The 17,500-nt window shown below is 45.3% G+C and overlaps 3 protein-coding genes across 5 annotated transcripts in view; 2 read left to right on the plus strand and 1 right to left on the minus strand.

Moving 5' to 3' along the window:
- LOC110174983 (uncharacterized) overlaps positions 1–1,098 on the plus strand; it is an 18,525-nt gene extending 17,427 nt beyond the window's left edge. For all 3 annotated transcript variants that reach the window (XM_055148861.1, XM_055148868.1, XM_055148873.1), the window contains one exon: positions 585–1,098. In XM_055148861.1, the coding sequence (XP_055004836.1) occupies positions 585–892 (308 nt within the window). In that variant the 3' untranslated portion in view covers positions 893–1,098. The remainder of the gene's footprint in view (positions 1–584) is intronic.
- A 3,359-nt stretch (positions 1,099–4,457) lies between these two features.
- LOC110174964 (calphotin-like) lies at positions 4,458–12,187 on the minus strand. The gene is made up of 9 exons (XM_055150684.1): positions 11,872–12,187; positions 11,562–11,606; positions 10,536–10,629; positions 10,168–10,427; positions 9,883–10,126; positions 9,100–9,834; positions 6,884–6,947; positions 5,430–5,554; positions 4,458–4,688 (listed from the first exon to the last, which is right to left on the minus strand). Exons 2-9 carry the CDS (start codon positions 11,601–11,603, stop codon positions 4,672–4,674), a joined length of 1,581 nt encoding a protein of 526 aa, XP_055006659.1. The 5' UTR covers positions 11,604–11,606; positions 11,872–12,187; the 3' UTR covers positions 4,458–4,671.
- Positions 12,188–14,010: 1,823 nt separating this feature from the next.
- wdr4 (WD repeat domain 4) overlaps positions 14,011–17,500 on the plus strand; it is an 18,938-nt gene continuing 15,448 nt past the window's right edge. Inside the window, exons 1-5 of the mRNA XM_055150700.1 lie at positions 14,011–14,117; positions 15,857–15,919; positions 16,032–16,178; positions 16,345–16,501; positions 16,873–16,985. Of these exons, the coding sequence (XP_055006675.1) occupies positions 14,035–14,117; positions 15,857–15,919; positions 16,032–16,178; positions 16,345–16,501; positions 16,873–16,985 (563 nt within the window). The 5' untranslated portion in view covers positions 14,011–14,034. The remainder of the gene's footprint in view (positions 14,118–15,856; positions 15,920–16,031; positions 16,179–16,344; positions 16,502–16,872; positions 16,986–17,500) is intronic.

The following is a 17,500-nucleotide window of genomic DNA, read 5'->3' on the forward strand; positions in this document are numbered from 1 at the left end:
TCAGCGACACAAGAGCTGGAGTTTTATCTTCACTTAGTTTATGTAAATTAGCGATGAGGTTTTAAGTTTTGTTTCTGTAAGAGTTGAACAAAACTGAATTAAACACATTATAATAAACGGGCTGATGTGGTAAAGTTGAATTTATTTATACAGATTAGTGCAGATAGTAATAATAATGATGATCATTTTAATATAAAAACGTTAATGATTAATCGATAATCGATCATTAATTCTCTCGACGATCGATTAAGAAAATTTCATCGAATGCCCGTCCCTAATCAGAACCAGAAACAAAAGTGATATGGTTTAAAAGACTTGAAAAGTTCGAATTTGTCAGTAGACACATGCCACTGGGAAAACTCACTTTTTCGGAAAATCCTTCCCAGTATGAATTGTGCAATGACCGGAAGTCCGACATTCTTGATGTGTCTATTGCAGGAGAGTCAAACTCAAACTGACAGAGGCCAAAATTAAAAACTGGGACTAAGTCGTGGGCCAAACTAAATATTTATTGAAACATTTCAACATCTGCATGTTTTCTCTTCTTTCAAAATCTGTAATGTTAAACCTTTTCCTGTGTGCAGAACTCAAGATGCCCTTCACCGTGGTGACCCTGGCGCTGTCTCTGGCTCTGCTCTTCACCAGGCTGAAGGCGCGGCTCCACCTGGCGGCCTGTCTGGGTCGTGACAAGCCTTTGCTGGAGCTGGACAGGCTCTTGCTGCAGGCTCAGTACTGCTACACTCTGGACCACACCATGATGAGATGCACGCCCCTCGCCAGATTTTCTGAAGAGAACCTGGAGCTGTTCAACCTCCTCAGGGGCGTTTTTACAGAAGATCACCGTTTGAGTAGAAATCTGTTTTACGGCGATGACAACTGCTCCTGCTCTTAATAATGCTCATGCTACTTTTATAGAAATACACTGAGGTCTCTCAAATCTGGTTAGAAGATGCCAGCAGCTGTTTATCAAAAATATTTTTAGCTTAATTATTTGTGATACTTCTACTTTTTAAACATTTTAAAGCTACTGTCAGTTTAGTATTTGATTTTGTCAGATGTGAAACCTGACTTCTCCCCTCACCTGGCTCCTCCTCTCACCTGACTCCTCCCTCTCCTCCCTCACCTGGCTCCTCCCTCACCTGGCTCCTCCCTCCTGGCTCTCCTCTCACTGGCTCCTTCCCTCACCTGACTCCTCCCCTCACCTGGCTCCTCCTCTCACCTGGCTCCTCCTCTCACCTGGCTCCTCCCCTCACCTGGCTCCTCCCCTGGCTCCTCCCCTCACCTGGCTCCTCCTCTCACCTGGCTCTTCCTCTCACCTGGCTCCTCCCCTCACCTGGCTCCTCCCCTCACCTGGCTCCTCCTCTCACCTGGCTCCTCCTCTCACCTGGCTCCTCCCCTCACCTGGCTCCTCCTCTCACCTGGCTCCTCCCCTCACCTGACCCCTCACCTGACTCATCCCCACACCTGACCCCTCCCCTCACCTGGCCCCTCCCCTCACCTTGTTCCTCCTCTCACCTGACTCCTCCCCTCACCTGGCTCCTCCCCTCACCTTGTTCCTCCTCTCACCTGACTCCTCCCCTCACCTGGCTCCTCCTCTCACCTTGTTCCTCCTCTCACCTTGTTCCTCCCCTCACCTGACTCCTCCCCTCACCTGGCTCCTCCCCTCACCTTGTTCCTCCTCTCACCAGGCTCCTTGTCTCACCTAACCCCTCCCCTCACCTGACCCATCCCCTCACCTGGCTCCTCCTCTCACCTTGTTCCACCATGCCCGTCCCTAGTTTGGAGTAATGTGTTATAAAAGGAACGAGTTACTGTAATGTGTTGCTTTTTGCTGTAACGCAGTAATGTGACGTTACAGGGAAAAACATTATTTTAACAATATTTTACTGTGTACAAATGTCAGTAACAAAGCTTTTTTAACCTGGATTGAAGTGGTGGGTTTTTTGTTTTTCTTCATGCAAATTCGCTAAAATCACGGCGATATCAGCAGCGGTGAAACGCCGGAGACGCCCACGTAGACCGTCAGGTGACCGCGGGCGAAAGGACCGACACAGAACTCCACAATCCACGGGGCGAAAAGCAGCTGACAGTCCTGGTTTAGAGTTTTAGTCCTTAGATCAGTTTTTCTGAGTTTTCTAGTTTCCAGTCCTGGTTTAGATTAGTCCTAGGTTTAGTCCTGGTTTAGACCTGGTTTAGTCCTGGTTTAGTCCTCAGTTCAGTCCTAATTTAGACCTAGTTTAGTCCTTATTCAGTCCTGGTTTAGTCCTGGTTCAGTCCTGGTTTAGTCTTGATTTTAGTCCTGGTTTAGACCTGGTTTTAGTCCTGGTTTAGATCTAGTTTAGACCTAGTTTTAGATCTGGTTTAGACCTGGTTTAGACTTGGTTCAGTCCTAATTTAGACCTAGTTTAGTCCTTATTCAGTCCTGGTTCAGTCCTGGTTTAGTCTTGATTTTAGTCCTGTTTAGTCCTGGTTTAGTTTAAGTCCTGGTTTAGACCTGGTTTTAGACCTGGTTTAGAGTCCTGGTTTAGTCCCTAGTTTAGTTTTATTTAGTCCTGGTTTAGACTTGGTTTAGATCTAGTTTAGACCTGGTTTAATCCTGGTTCAGTCCTGGTTTAGTCTTGGTTTTAGTCCTGGTTTAGACCTGGTTTAGACTTGGTTTAGATCTAGTTTAGACCTGGTTTAAATCTAGTTTAGTTCTGGTTTAGTCCTGGTTTAGACCTGGTTTAGACCTGGTTTTAGTCCTGGTTTAGATCTAGTTTAGTCCTGGTTTAGACTAGAGCCTGACCGATATGGATTTTGCAGTGTGGCCCCCTAGGACGATATGAACACCTGATATATGTTTGCAATTGCACTTTATTGAGCCCGTTGCGTCGTAAAAGTCTATCGTCACGTTTACGGCGTAAACGGCGTCAGCGCGCGCGTCTTCAGCGTTTTTCGCGTCACAGCGCGTGAATTGTTTAAAAATCAACTTAGGTTATCAGGACTCGACTAGAGGACTGAGGACTTAGACCAGGACTAGGACTAAACAAGGACTGAGACTAGACCAGACTAGGACAAGGACTAGACCGAGACTCCGAGACTAGACCTGACTAGACCGGGACTAGAGGACTAGACCAGGACTAGAGACGTGAGCTTTGATTGATTATTCTGTCTCTGCCTCTTGTCCGTTTAATCAAATATTTGAAACAGACAGTAGGTTTGACTTAATGGCATTTTGCATCACATTTAGACACTAGTGATGGGGATTCCAGTTCTTTTTAGAGAACCGGCTCTTTTGGCTCGGCTCACTAAAAGCTGCTGGTTCTTTTGGCTCCCAAGTGGCTCTTCAGATTGTTTTGTTGCAAACAGGACTAAAGCAGGACTGAACCAGGACTGAACCAGGACTGAAAAAGGACTAAACCGGGACTTATTTATTTTATGCTAAACTACAGTCAAATACGCTCATGTTTAGTTTTTTTTTTTTTAATCCTACGTACACGCAAATTTCTCAAAGTTTCGTTTTTAGCCGCTGCCGCTGTCAAACCACGAATCACGCGGCGTGAAGAGAAAAAAAGTGAGAGAAAGAGAAAACACGGCTCCCAATAAGGATCAGGCTCCCGTCGTTCCCTTCAAAGAGCCGATTCCAAGAATCATTTCGTTCGCGACGGACCCATAACTAGTGAAGAAAGTAGCGCTATTAGCCTTTAGCCGTAAATACGTGCGCACCGCGGTAATTAATTATATGCGCAAATGTCATAATTCACACGTCTGTTCACAGCTCATTTACATCAGTGCAGGTCCAGTAGCAAATATACGGCCAATACAGTCACTTTAGAACAGACCAATAGAAAACAGCCTGTTTATGTGCGGGAGCTACAGCAGCTAACCCATAACAAATGACAAAAACTAGCTTCAGAGTCGACATATTTCCAACACACCGCTCACACAGGCTCCTCCTCACATCTGCACTAATAAATGTCCTTTTAATCCAGACTCAAACCGATGGTCCGTAAAAAGAAAATAATCTCAGTGTTTGGATCTGTGTCTGCAGGTGTAAACAAACACACGTGAGTGACGCGACTCTGTGGTGTGTTCAGGGACAGTAGGACACACACACACAAATGACTCCGTAGATAAATACTGATGTGGAGCCACATATTAGGACATTTATCTGTCTGTAAATTGGATTAAATGAACAGAATGTAGAGAGTCTAAGCTTTATAACGAGGTATAATATGCCCACGTGAAATATCGGCCCCTATCAGCAAGCATATCGGCCGATAGTTGATATGCCTAAAGTTGCACATATCCGCCGATAATATCGGCCAACCGATATATCGGTCGGGCTCTAGTTTAGACCTGGTGGTATTTGGGTTGTGAACGTTTGTGTCTTTTAAAATACGCGTCCCAAGAAATGTTTTGGTAAACGCTGATTTAAAGTGTGTTTTGTTTGTCTCCGTGTTTATGTCACTTTACAGATGAACCACACAGATTCTTCTCTCAGACACTTTTATTCAAGATTAGTCCTACAGTGAAAGAAAGCAGCAGCGCCCCCTTCTGGTCTCCACACAGACACACAGCACTGTACATGAGGCAGGAGCACGAGCTGACGACGAGACGCTCCCGACGGCGAGACGCTCCCGACAGCGAGACGCTCCCGACGGCGAGACGCTCCCGACCACACCGAAGTCCTCAGTCAAACTTCGGTTCTGCAACACAAACAAGAAAAAAAACAACATAAAATAAAAATAGTACATAGGCACTGCTCGGTCTGACGCTCGGGTTTTTTTATTTTCAAATTAAACAGAAAGAGCTGGAGTCTTTAATTGAATCCATTTTGTGTTTTAGTTTTGTGACTGTTTTAAAAGTTTTTGTCAGTGTTTGTCAGCGGTGTAGAGGGGATTTTTTAAGTGGGTCGTATAGAGTTTATTAACAAAAAAAAAACAAAAACACTTTCATACAAAAATAAAACCGTCAGTCCAGTAAAAATCAGTAATGTTTTTGTTTTTTTTTACTCAAAATGATGCGGAACCATTTAACGCCGTTCAGGATCACCGACAGAACATCACAGACCACAACACATGAAACAGGACTGAACCGGGACTGAACCGGGACTAGACCGGAACTAAAACAGGTCTAAAACAGGACTAAACTGGGACTAAAACAGGTCCCCGGCCTAAGGCCTCACTCAGTCCCCGGCCTCAGTTCAGTCCCGGCCTCAGTCCCCGGCTCATCAGTCCCGGCCTCAGTCAGTCCCCGGCCTCAGTCCCCAGTCCCCGCCTCAGTCCCCCTCAGTCCCGGCCTCAGTCCCCGGCCTCAGTCCCCGGTCTCAGTCCCCGGTCTCAGTCCCCGGCCTCAGTCCTCGGTCTCAGTCCTCGGCCTCAGTCCCCGGCCTCAGTCCTTGGTCTGGTAAAGGTATTTTTTTGAAAAGCGCCCCATTGTGGACTGACCTGAGAACTTGAACGTGGGGAAGGCGGTGAGGTCTCCTCCTCCGTAGAGCCTCTGGAGTTTCGCGATCTCCTCGGCCAAGGCTTTGTCATAGTCGGCCCCCGCCTCCACCAGACCCCCGCCGGCCCTGAGAAGAAACACAACTATTTACATTTATGACACTGGACACGTTTACACGAGGGTTTTTAAATTCTAAATCAGTTCTGAATTCAAATATTCTCCTTTGAATTTACACGGAAATAATTCAGAATTTGAGGTTTACACTGAAAACTCGTTAAATCGTCTTTGTTTAACTGGGCTCAGTGTCTGGGGGGGGAGGTTCTGATTGGACATGAACATATTTACATCGACTGAGATTTCAGCTTTTTCAGAAATGAACGTCTGAACAGCTTGAGTTGGGACGCACTGATACTGATACTAATATCGGATATCACTGCCGATCCAAGAAAATGTGCAGTATCGGATATTGGTTCGTTGATATCCTAGTTCAGGGGTGTCAAACATACGGCCCGGGGGCCGGATCCGGCCCCCAAGACCTTTAATCTGGAGCTGGGCTGATTTTCTACTAAAATATTTTAATGATATTTTCTATTAAAATCTTGTTAATTTTCTGTGGTGTTTATCACAGCAGCGTCTCCAGTGTCTCTGTACGTGGCCCCTCCCACCAGAGCAGCACAAATGAAGACTTGTCTCTTTCCAAACGCTCTTAAAGGACGATCGTTTTGACTGTTGACCGTGACGCCCTCATCAGAAAAATGTCCAACATGAGAAAAGTGGAGCCGAGTGCAGGATTTTACAACAAAAATGGACTTATTCCTGTTTACAGACAAGTTCATGTTAAAACATTGTGTTGAAATTGTATTTTTCTTAAAGTTTCAGGTTGTTCATAATATTATAATATTTAGTAAAAGAAAGAGTTCATCAATTAAAAAAGATTTCTGTAATAGATTTGTGTTTCTCTGCACAAATATTTGAAGTTATTGTTATTTTTGGGGTTTATATGACATGAGTTTTCTGATCCAGACACTTTAGGATCAAAGTCGGTTGGACACGACCCTGGAACAAAATGAGTTTGACTCTCCTGGTCTAGTTGGACTGACGTCGGCCCATGACACGACCAGATCAGTTTTGCAAGAAGTTTAGTGTATTTTGAGAGAACCTCATGCCATCTGGCGCTGGTATCGGTTAAAATCGGATATGGACAGATACTTAAAGACACAGTATTGTGATTGTATCAGAACAGAAACCTGGATCATTCCTAATCTTGAGTTTTATCAGAACAAATGATTTCATAAATTACAGGCAACGTTTACATTTCTTCAGCCGGGTTAATTCAGCTGGAACTCCCTCAGGTCCAAACTCTGAACATTCAACTGAGAAACTGAAGCTTCTGCATCGTCAGCGCCCCCTGCTGTGAGCTTCTGTCAGAACCCTGGTCCTGCAGACTCAGACTTACTGGCTTTGGGAGGAATAACTTCGGATTGCGTCCAGGAAGAGCTTCTGAACTGGATCGATCGGAGCTGAGGAGACAAAAGAGAAGCGTCAGTCGACATTTATAAACCCAAACCGGACTAACCACTCTGCCACCGCACCTGCCAACTGGAAAACACACAGACTTTTCTTCATTTTTAGGAATCTGTACTCAGTGTTGGGAAGTTTACTTTTAAAATGTAATCCCCTACAGATTACAGATTACACACCCCAAAATGTAGTTTGTATTGTAATCCATTAAATTACTTACAGTGAGTAATGTAATCTGAATACTTTGGATTACTTGATTTGCTGTAGAGAAACAGGTCTGGTCCCGGTCTAGTCCCGGTCTAGTCCCGGTCTAGTCCGGTCTAGTCCGGTCTAGTCCCGGTCTAGTCCCGGTCTGGTCTCAGTCCCGGTCCGGTCCCAGTCTCGGTCCCGGTCTCGGTCTCAGTCCCGGTCTTGTCTTGGTCTCAGTCCTGGTCCGGTCTCAGTCTCAGTCCCGGTCTGGTCTCGGTCTCAATCTCAGTCCCGGTCTGGTCCCGGTCTGGTCCTGGTCTCGGTCTGGTCCCTGTCTGGTCCCGGTCTCAGTCCCGGTCTGGTCTTGGTCTCAGTCTCAGTCCGGTCTGGTCTCGGTCTCAATCTCAGTCCCGGTCTGGTCCCCGGTCTCGGTCCCGGTTTGGTCCTGGTCTCAGTCTGGTCCCTGTCTGGTCCCGGTCTCAGTCCCGGTCTGGTCTTGGTCTCAGTCTCAGTCCCGATCTAGTCCCGGTCTGGTCCTGATCTAGTCCCGATCTGGTCCTGATCTAGTCCCGATCTGGTCCTAGTTTCGGTCTCAGTCCTGGTCTGGTCTCATTCCCGCTCTGGTCCTGATCTAGTCCCGGACCTGGATCAGTCCTGGTTCAGTTCGGCATCGCAGTCACTGAAGTCACGTAAACGGGAAACGTCCGTTATCTGTTTTTTCCATTTTTTATTTAAACACAAAATCAAAAAACTGAAAAAACGAATCATTATCTGTTTTTTCATTTTGGTTTTAGAGACAAATAATGAAGAAAACTGTTGTTTTTCCATTTTCTTATTTTTGGTTTTATATTGAAAAAACGAATGAACGAATGATACACGGATTTTTAGTCTTCATGAAGACAGAAAGGTTTAAAGCCGTATGTGGAACATTTCAGACAAAACAACAACATCCACATGGAGAAAAAAAAAAGCATTTGACGGTGAAGTTGTGATACTTTTACTTGATAAACTTTTTACCTTTGTATCTGTACTTTTACTTAACAAAACTGATTGACAAAATTGATGAGAAGATCAGTTTACTTCACTCATTTTGATTCACTCGGGTCAAATGCAGCGTTAGACGGGCGACGTGTTACTGCAGGACCCAGAGTGGAAAACAAAAACCTGTACGAGCAGAACAGAGGCCTCAGAGAAGACCGGACCTCGTGTATTTCAGAGTAAACCGCCGTCGTACCCCAAGGTCTGGTGCTGGGTCCCCTCCTGTTCTCTGTCCACGCTGCCCCCCACAGGACAAACCCAGAATCTGCACTCAGGGTTAAAGTGAGAAAACGAGCGTTCAGCTGCTGGAGGTTTATGTTTTACCTTAAGAAGAGTTAATATTTATCAGTCACCTTTGACCTTTGAGTGAACAGTTAAAGTACAGAAAGAGGCGCGCTGAGAAAACAGATTTGGGGAGATCTTTTCCTGCCAAAAACATTATTATTATTATTTGTAGTAGTATTTTAGTTTGTGTGTTGAATAAGAAAGAGTAAAAGTTTCAAGTCTGTATTTTGTCCCATTTCTGAATTAGACCTAAAAACCTACAGCAAGATCTGAGAGAATCTTAAACTCTCCAAGAAACAACAGAAGAGAAGAGAAAAGTGCAGCATCTGTGTGAACGGATCAGTTAGAACATTAGGACATTAGACACTGTTCCTTTGAATCAGTGAAAAAACTGTCATTATTGCAAATTTCACTATTTAAAACCATCACCAGATAAAACTGGTGTTTTGGCCTTAACTCAAATTTAACAAAACACAGAGTGACTGTGTTTTTCTTTGTAGGACAGAAGAGACTCTGGTCCCTTTTGTGTCTTTTCATCTCGGCTCTGAGCCGTGAAAAGTCTCTGTGGAGCCGATACCAGAGTTTACTGAAGCTTCAGCCCAAAGTGACACTTGAGCTGCTGTGGGTCTAAAGACTCACCCTCAAACGGTTCCACTGGAATCTCCTCTGCAGGTTCTTCAGACACGACTGGTGCAGAGTCCACCAGCTCTTCAGCGGCATCTACAGCAGGAGCCACGTCCACCACCACCTCTGCTTCTGCCGGGGCGGCCTCAGCTTCTGCTGGAGCAGCCTCTTCTGCGGCGGCCTCCACCGGGGCGGGCTCAGCTTCTGCTGGGGCGGCTTCTGCCTCTGCCGGGGCAGCCTCTTCTGCGGCGGCCTCCACCGGGGCGGCCTCTGCTTCCACTGGGGCAGCTACAGCTTCTGCTGGGGCGGCCTCCGCTGGAGCAGCTTCAGGTTCTGCCGGGGCGGCCTCTGCAGCTGCCTCTGCTGCTGCTTCAGCTGCTTCAGGAGCTGCCTCAGCTTTAGTTTCAACTAATGATTCGGCCACAGTCTCGACCACATCGTCCAGCACAGGCGCGGCCTTCGAGACGGCCTGAGCTACGGCCTGGACCCCGGGGACCGCGGCGGCAGCGGCGACCTCTAAAACCGGGGCGGCCTCCACCACCAGCTCGGCCACGGCCTCCACCACGGGAGCCGCCTCCACCACCACCTCAGAGACGCTCTCCACCACGGCCTCCGCCGCCTCCACCACCACCTCCGACGCCTCCAGCACCGGGGCCGGTTCCACCGCCGGCTCAGGGACCTGAGGAGGTTCAACCACCACCTCCTCTACGACCGCCTCTGCCACAGGTGCAGCCGCCGCCTCTGCCACAGGTGCAGCCGCCGCCTCTGCCACAGGTGCAGCCGCCGCGTCTGCCACAGGTGCAGCCGCCGCCTCGGCGACAGGTGCAGGTGCTGCCTCGGCGGCAGGTGTGGCTTCTATGACAGGGGCTGCCTCAGCAGCAGGTGCAGCTTCTGTGACAGGTTCAGGTACTGCTTCTACGACAGGTGCCGTCTCAGCAGCAGGAGCTGCTTCTGCGGCGGGTGCAGCTTCTGCGGCGGGTGCAGCTTCTGCGGCGGGTGCAGCTTCTGCGGCGGGTGCAGCTTCTGCGGCGGTGCAGCTTCTGCGGCGGGTGCAGCTTCTTCTGCGGCGGGTGCAGCTTCTGCGGCGGTGCTGTTTCTGCGACAGGCGCTGCTTCTGCGACAGGCGCTGCTTTCTGCGACAGGCGCTGCTTCTGCGACAGGCGCTGCTTCTATGACAGGTGCTGCCTCGGCGGCAGGTGCGGCGGCGGCCACAGACTGGAGGATGGGTTTGACGGCCTCGGTCGCCGCCGCTGACGCCGCCACGTGAGACGCTTTAGGAGCTTCATAAGATTTATGTTGGACGAGCTTCTCGATGTCGAAGTACGTTTTAGACGGATCTTTGTCTGAACAGAAACAGAAACATCGTCACGTGACGTTTCAGGTCGTCATGTTCTGATGAGGATTATTTATAAATCTGTGATTCTAACAGAACAAACAAACTCAGGACTCACTGGTTTTCTTGATTTTCTTGGAGCCTCCAGACTTGGAGCTGAAGGCGACGGCTGCAGGAGCCCGAAGGGTCAACGGACCCTGAGCCCGAACAGACTGAGAACAGAACAGAAGCACAGGACACAACTCATTCACATGTTCCACCACACACAACCAGGAGTGTCACATTCACCCCTCACGCACACACACGTGCACACACACACACATGCACACACATGCACACACACACACACATGCACACACACACACACACATGCACACACACATGCACACACACACACATGCACACACACACATGCACACACACACACACACATGCACACACACATGCACACACATGCACACACATGCACACACATGCACACACACACACACACACACACGCACATGCACACACACACACACACACACACGTGCACACATGACAGGGGGTAAAAAAAGACTCTAGTGCACTCCTCTGTAACTACTGAACAACTACTGAGTATTTACATAATATTTACAGAGCAGGAAAGCAGCTCCTCAGACTGTCTTTAGTCTTTAGTCTTTAGTCTTTAGTCTTTAGTCCAGTTGATTTAAACAGACTCTAATCACACATTCTCTGCTCTCCTCCCTGAGTATAAAGGTTTTAGACACACACTGTTCTGGGCTCCATGTTGAGACTCTGAACAAACTCCCTGTTCTTGTGTCACTTCTGCTCATGTGGAAAAGTCAGACATTAGAGGCAGGTTTTTCTCACCTGTCCAGCTCTGAGCTCAGAGCGCACGTGCAGCTGTGTGGAGTTTAACTTTTGTTAAAGAGTTTTCTTTTTCTTTCTAATAGTTTGAGAGTCACAGGCCTCAGGCTCAAGGACATGCTCTTCACGGGGCCTATAGGCCGGAGCCTATAGAAGTGTTGACACATACCACCGAGCTGCAGGAGGGGCAGGACTCCAGCCCTCAAACACTCTGAGCTCAGAGTCTGAACTCCAACAACTGAGCCCAACATGCAAAATAATCATGAAAAGATGAGGTTCACGGGGTCACTTTTACCTTGATGCAGCCCAGACATCCGATCCTCAGCAGGGCAGCCATAATCTGGGAGAAAAGTGACACACAATCAACATCTGCAGCAACACAAATCACACACAAACCCAACACACAAACCCAACACACTCACACACACTGAAACACACTGAAACACACTGAATCACACACACAAACACCCGGACAGGGCTCTCTCCGGAGTGTGTTTCAGCGGGGAGAGCCCGGGACGGGACGGGGCATCAGGTTGCTCCTGTCGGGATGTGGAGCCGCGCGGAGCCGCAGGAGCCGCAGACACGTGCGGCTGCGGTGGACTTACCGGAGCTGTCCTGTGCACCGCGGGTTGTGTCCTGTCCTCGCTTCTTTTGGCTCGGTTCCGTGGATGTGCGGAGGATCACGGCGCCATGGACATGTCTGCGCACACTTTAGTCCCTTTTATGTAACACGCGTACACGCCCCCTGCATGACAAAGACGCGCACATGTGTCGTCATGTAATAGACATTGGAAACGTTTAATATCGTTCTGTGACCGCGCGCGGACTCTCACGCGCTGTGTACCGGCTCATTTACGCGCGGGTCCGGGGAAAACCTCTTTTATTTAACTTGTAAAGCGCACAGAAGCTGCTGTGTACATTTTGTACTTTCTGTACTTTCTGAAGGGGGTGTGTACCACAACAGCCGAGGATGTCCGAACACTGCTCTACGTCACGCACGGAAAACACCGAACATGGAAGATGGATGTTTTGATTTGTTTTGTCCCAATCCAGCACATTTTATAACCAAGGCTGTTTCCAAGATGATTATTATTATTATAATAAAAAAATAAAATAAAATAAAAAAGAAGAAGAAGAAAAAAAATAATAAATAAAAAAAGTAAAACATAAAAAATAAATAAATAAATAAATAAATAAATAATAAATAAATAATAAATAATAATAATAATAATAATAATAATAATAATAATAAATAAAAATAAAAACGGTAACAGTGAAATAAATAAATAAGTAAAAATAATAATAAAACAATAAAATGGATCACACACATTTTGAAACGCAGACTTCATTTAATAAATCATAAAATAAAAATGTCCAATACTGTTCAAAACTGACTCTTTAAACCATGTTCCCTCTTCAAAAAACAGACCTGAGTTGTGTTTGTTTCATTTACACATGTTTGAGTAACCTTTTATTGGTATTTTATTGAATTTAATTTTATATTTTATTAATTTATCTATTCATTTGTGTATTTATTTATTTTCATTATTATTATATTATTATTATTATTATTATTATTATTATTATTATTATTATTATTATTATAAGTGGTAGTTTTCAAGTGAACTGCTCCTTTTACCGTCAATTCAGTCAAGATCGGCGACTCCAGGACTGAAACGATCCAAATGATTCTAGTGCAGGTGTGTGGAATTTAGAAACACAGTGGAGCAAGTCCTCTGTTATTACCACGTGACATCACAAGGTGGAACTCATGTTGTGTGTTAAACAAAACTCAACTCCGGGTTTGTTGTGATGTTTGACACGAGGAAAAGACGTTATAACAGAGAAAGTTCAGATTCAAATCGTTTATTATTAACTACTGAATTTTTATTCAGAAAATTAACAGATAAAAGCAAATATCTCACTATTTAGTTAACAGCAAGGATTTAAAATAAAAACTTTTATTATAGAAGAATTATATTATTCTTTATGGAGAACGTACATCTTTTAGACACTAGAGGGCAGCACCTCCTCAAGGCTCAACCCACCGTGTGTTTGGGAACGTTCATACCATAGAACCTTAACAAAATAAAAGTTTAAATTATAGATCCATGGCTCATATACTCACTTTTTTTTTTTTTTTTTTGAGAATGGAAAGCTTGATACAAACCTACAATTTAATGTTAAACATGTTCTTTTTGGTGTCCTTGAGAAAGATATTCCTGCAAAAAATATGTAAATTTTCTAGTCACAAACCCAAATCGGTTGTATTTTAGTCTCTCTTGTCTTCTTATATAAATTGTCCACATTATTGCACAAATCCCAAAGCCACGAAAACAAAAGTACTTTGTATGGAATTTGAATTTTTGTATGGAATGTGTATGTATTTATTTTATTTTTGGTATTAGTAGTATTATTATTTTGTGTATTTATGTATTTATTATTTATTAATTTTTTTGGTATTTGGTATTAGTATTATTATTTTATGTATTAATTAGTTTTTTTGTTTTTTATGTATGTATGTATTATTATTATTATTATTATTATTATTATTATTATTATTGTTGTTGTTGTTGTTGTTGTTGTATGTATTTATTTGTTATTTATTTATTTTCATTTTCATTTAATTTATTTATTTGTTATTAGTTAAGTCGCATTTCAGTTCACACTCCTGACCGGTTGGTGGCGGTAATGCACGTTTGGTTCTTTGCCAATAAAAATCTCGTAGAAGAAGAAGAGGAGTTTCCCACGTGTAGTAAACAACAAAGATGGCGGCGGTGCAGTTCTGCGGAGACTGGTTCATCTGCAGCTGTGACCAGCGGCTCCTGGCGGTCCACAGCGCCCAGGACAGGTGAGCCGGACCCGGTCACACACTGGACAGGACCCGGGGGACCGAGGGGGACCTGGAGGGACCGGGGGGGACCGAGGGTTACGGGGAAAAAGGAGCAGCTCTGGGTCGGTTTCTTCATTCATCACCGCCGCAGGAAAAGTTTGATTGACTCGTGTCCGTAAGAACAGAGTGACCAGACGTGACCAGACGTGACCAGACGTGACCAGACGTGACCAGATGTGACCAGACGTCCCCGTTTACCCTGGACAGTTCCAGTGGATTTATCTAAAACCAGTGATTTGTCCCAGTTTTATACAAGAAATGTCTCAATGTCTCTATTTTGGACCAATCTGAGCTAAACCAAGACAAGATCGGGTCTAAACCAGGTCTAAACCAGGACTAAAATAGAACTATATCAGGTCTACACCAGGTCTAAACTATTATATCTGGTCTAAACCAGGTCTGAACCAGGTCTAAATCAGGTCTAAATCAGGTATAAACCAGGTCTAAACTATTATATCTGGTCTAAACCAGGTCTAAAAGAGGTTTAAACCAGGTCTAAACCAGGTCTAAATGCCAGGTCTAAAACAAGTCTAAACTAGGTCTATATCAGGACTAAACCAGGAATAAATCAGTTCTATTTCAGGTCAAGATCAGGTCTAAAACAGGACTAAAACAGAACTATATCAGGTCTAAACCAGAGGAGCATAAATTGCATTTGTTTAGCCAAAATCCAGCAGACGTCTGTATTTAGTCTCACATTATAACCGGTTATAAACTGATCCACACATGAGTCGAGGATGCACAAAGTTACACGATTTTTTCACAGTTTTATTTACACAAACCATCCCAACCCAGGTGTGTAGCAGTTTTTAATTTGGTAAATCTGGTCACTCTACTTGACAAACAATCAAAAAATCTGTGTTCTGTTTCAACAGGATGTCATCTGTGTGTCTCTGCTGTTTTTACTGTAGACTTTTTCTCTCTGACACTGTGGAAAAAAAAAAACGGACTGTGACTCAAATAATTATGATAAATAATAAGATGAGCAATGTTTCCTTTAAACTTTTGCACAGAATTTACTCTACTAATCCATTTATGCTAAAATATATTCAAACTATTGCACTTTTTGTAAAGAATATCTGAAAACGATAAGTGAACTTTTTTGTAAATATATAAATTATAGACATTTTTGGAATGTCATGAAAATTTGAACACATCATTTTTGGTTTACATGAAAAGAATTTAGACTCTTAAAAAAATGGCAATGAAATTAATGATTATTATTGTTATATTTGGCAAATTTATATTCTCAAAAGTACATGTCCTTGTACCTCTTTGTTTTTTCCTGTTTTAATTAGAATCCTACCTATCCACTATTTCGAAAAGCTTAAATAAAAAAGCTAAATTGATGTTTATCTTTGAACATCTTTGTGGAACGTAACAGTAACACGGTTTACGCTTTTTTTGTCGGCATTCTATTTGCCATGTTATTTGTGTTTTGCATATTTTCATTATAAATATAAGGCTCATTCTGCTTCTGATTGGAGAATTTTAACATTAACCAACAGTTTTTGTAATTAATAATAAATCAGCATTATTATAATTATCTGTAAATGTTATATTTGATTTGAAAATGCCTCCTAAACTGGGCTGAGTTTTATTTATGTTTATTAAACTGATGTAGAATTGTGTATTAAACTTTTATATTTGTTCTTCTGAAACATGAATCCCGCTGTGGTTTGTTTTTGTTTCCTCAGAGCTCCGTTTGAGTTCGACTGCGGCGCCGCAGAGAAGAGGCCCAAGAAAACAGAAGGCGACAGGTGAGTCCGGCACGCACCTGTCCTTTCACGCTCCGGTGTGAGTTTTAGCCGTCGCCTCTGGTCTGACGTCCTCCGCGTGTGTGTGTGTTTGTGTGTGTTTGTGTGTGTTCAGTGAAAGCGGCGGCGAGCACGAGGGCGGCAGCGATCGGATCCTGGCCGTGGCGGCGTCCGGCTCCGGGGATCTGCTGGCTCTGAGCGACGACAGCAAACGCCTGGTGCTGCTGCGGAGGGACCCGACCTGGACCGTGCTCAGCGTCCGGTACGTCACCTGACACACCACGTCACAACTAAAGCTGCAACGAAACAGTTTTCCAGGGTTCGATAAGTATTTGGATACACGGGTCACGATTAACGGTTTGAAGCTGAGAAACACCAAGACTGAGATTGTCCTCCTCAGTGTCTCACGTGACCCTCTGCTGTGTCAGGTGGCTGGCTCGCCGCTCCACAGCTCTGGCCTTCACTCGGGCGGAGGACTTCCTGCTGGTGGCTGATAAATCTGGAGACGTGTACAGCGCATCTGTGAAGGAGCCGGACCAAGAGCCGGAGCTACAGCTGGGACACCTGTCCATGGTGCTGGACCTGGTGAGGAGAACATCACAGAACCTCAGAGAACCACACAGAACCACACAGAACCACACAGAACCTCACAGAACCTCACAGAACACCACAGAACCTCACAGAACCCACAGAACCTCACAGAACCCCACAGAGCACCTCAGAACTTCAGAAAACCCCACAGAACCTCACACAGGTTGAGGAGGTTGGTTCTATGAATCCCAAGTGACCGTCAGAGGTGGTGCTTGAAACTCTGAATGCCCAAGAGTCTCCAGTCTGATGACAGTGTGTGTTTGTGTGTGTCTGTGTGTGTGTGTGTGTGTATGTGTGTGTGTGTTGTGTGTGTGTGTGTGTGTTTGTGTGTGTTTGTGTGTGTGTGTGTGTGTGTGTGTGTGCAGAGTGTCTCTGTGGACGACCGCTTCATCGTGACGTGTGACAGAGACGAGAAGATCCGTGTGAGCTGCTCCAGGTCGCCGTACAACATCCAGGCCTTCTGCCTCGGACACCAGCAGTGAGTGAACACACAACTCCTCTGATGTGTGTGTGTGTGTGTGTGTGTGTGTGTGTCTCGCTCTAATCTGTGTGTGTGTGTGTGTGTCGCTCTAATCTGTGTGTGTGTGTGTGTGTGTGTCGTCTAATGTGTGTGTGTGTGTGTGTGTGTGTGTGTGTGTGTCGCTCTAATCTGTGTGTGTGTGTGTGTGTGTGTGTGTCGCTCTAATCTGTGTGTGTGTGTGTGTGTGTCGCTCTAATCTGTGTGTCTGTGTGTGTGTGTGTGTGTCGCTCTAATCTGTGTGTGTGTGTGTGTGTCGCTCTAATCTGTGTGTGTGTGTGTCGCTCTAATCTGTGTGTCTGTGTGTGTGTGTGTCGCTCTAATCTGTGTGTCTGTGTGTGTGTGTGTGTGCTCTAATCTGTGTCTGTGTGTGTGTGTGTCGCTCTAATCTGTGTGTCTGTGTGTCCTCTAATCTGTGTGTGTGTGTGTGTGTGTCGCTCTAATCTGTGTGTCTGTGTGTGTGTGTGTGTGTGTCG

Source organism: Boleophthalmus pectinirostris, unplaced genomic scaffold, assembly GCF_026225935.1.
Source record: "Boleophthalmus pectinirostris isolate CB_2022bp ecotype Guang Dong unplaced genomic scaffold, ASM2622593v1 HiC_scaffold_1, whole genome shotgun sequence".
NCBI lineage: Eukaryota > Metazoa > Chordata > Actinopteri > Gobiiformes > Gobiidae > Boleophthalmus > Boleophthalmus pectinirostris.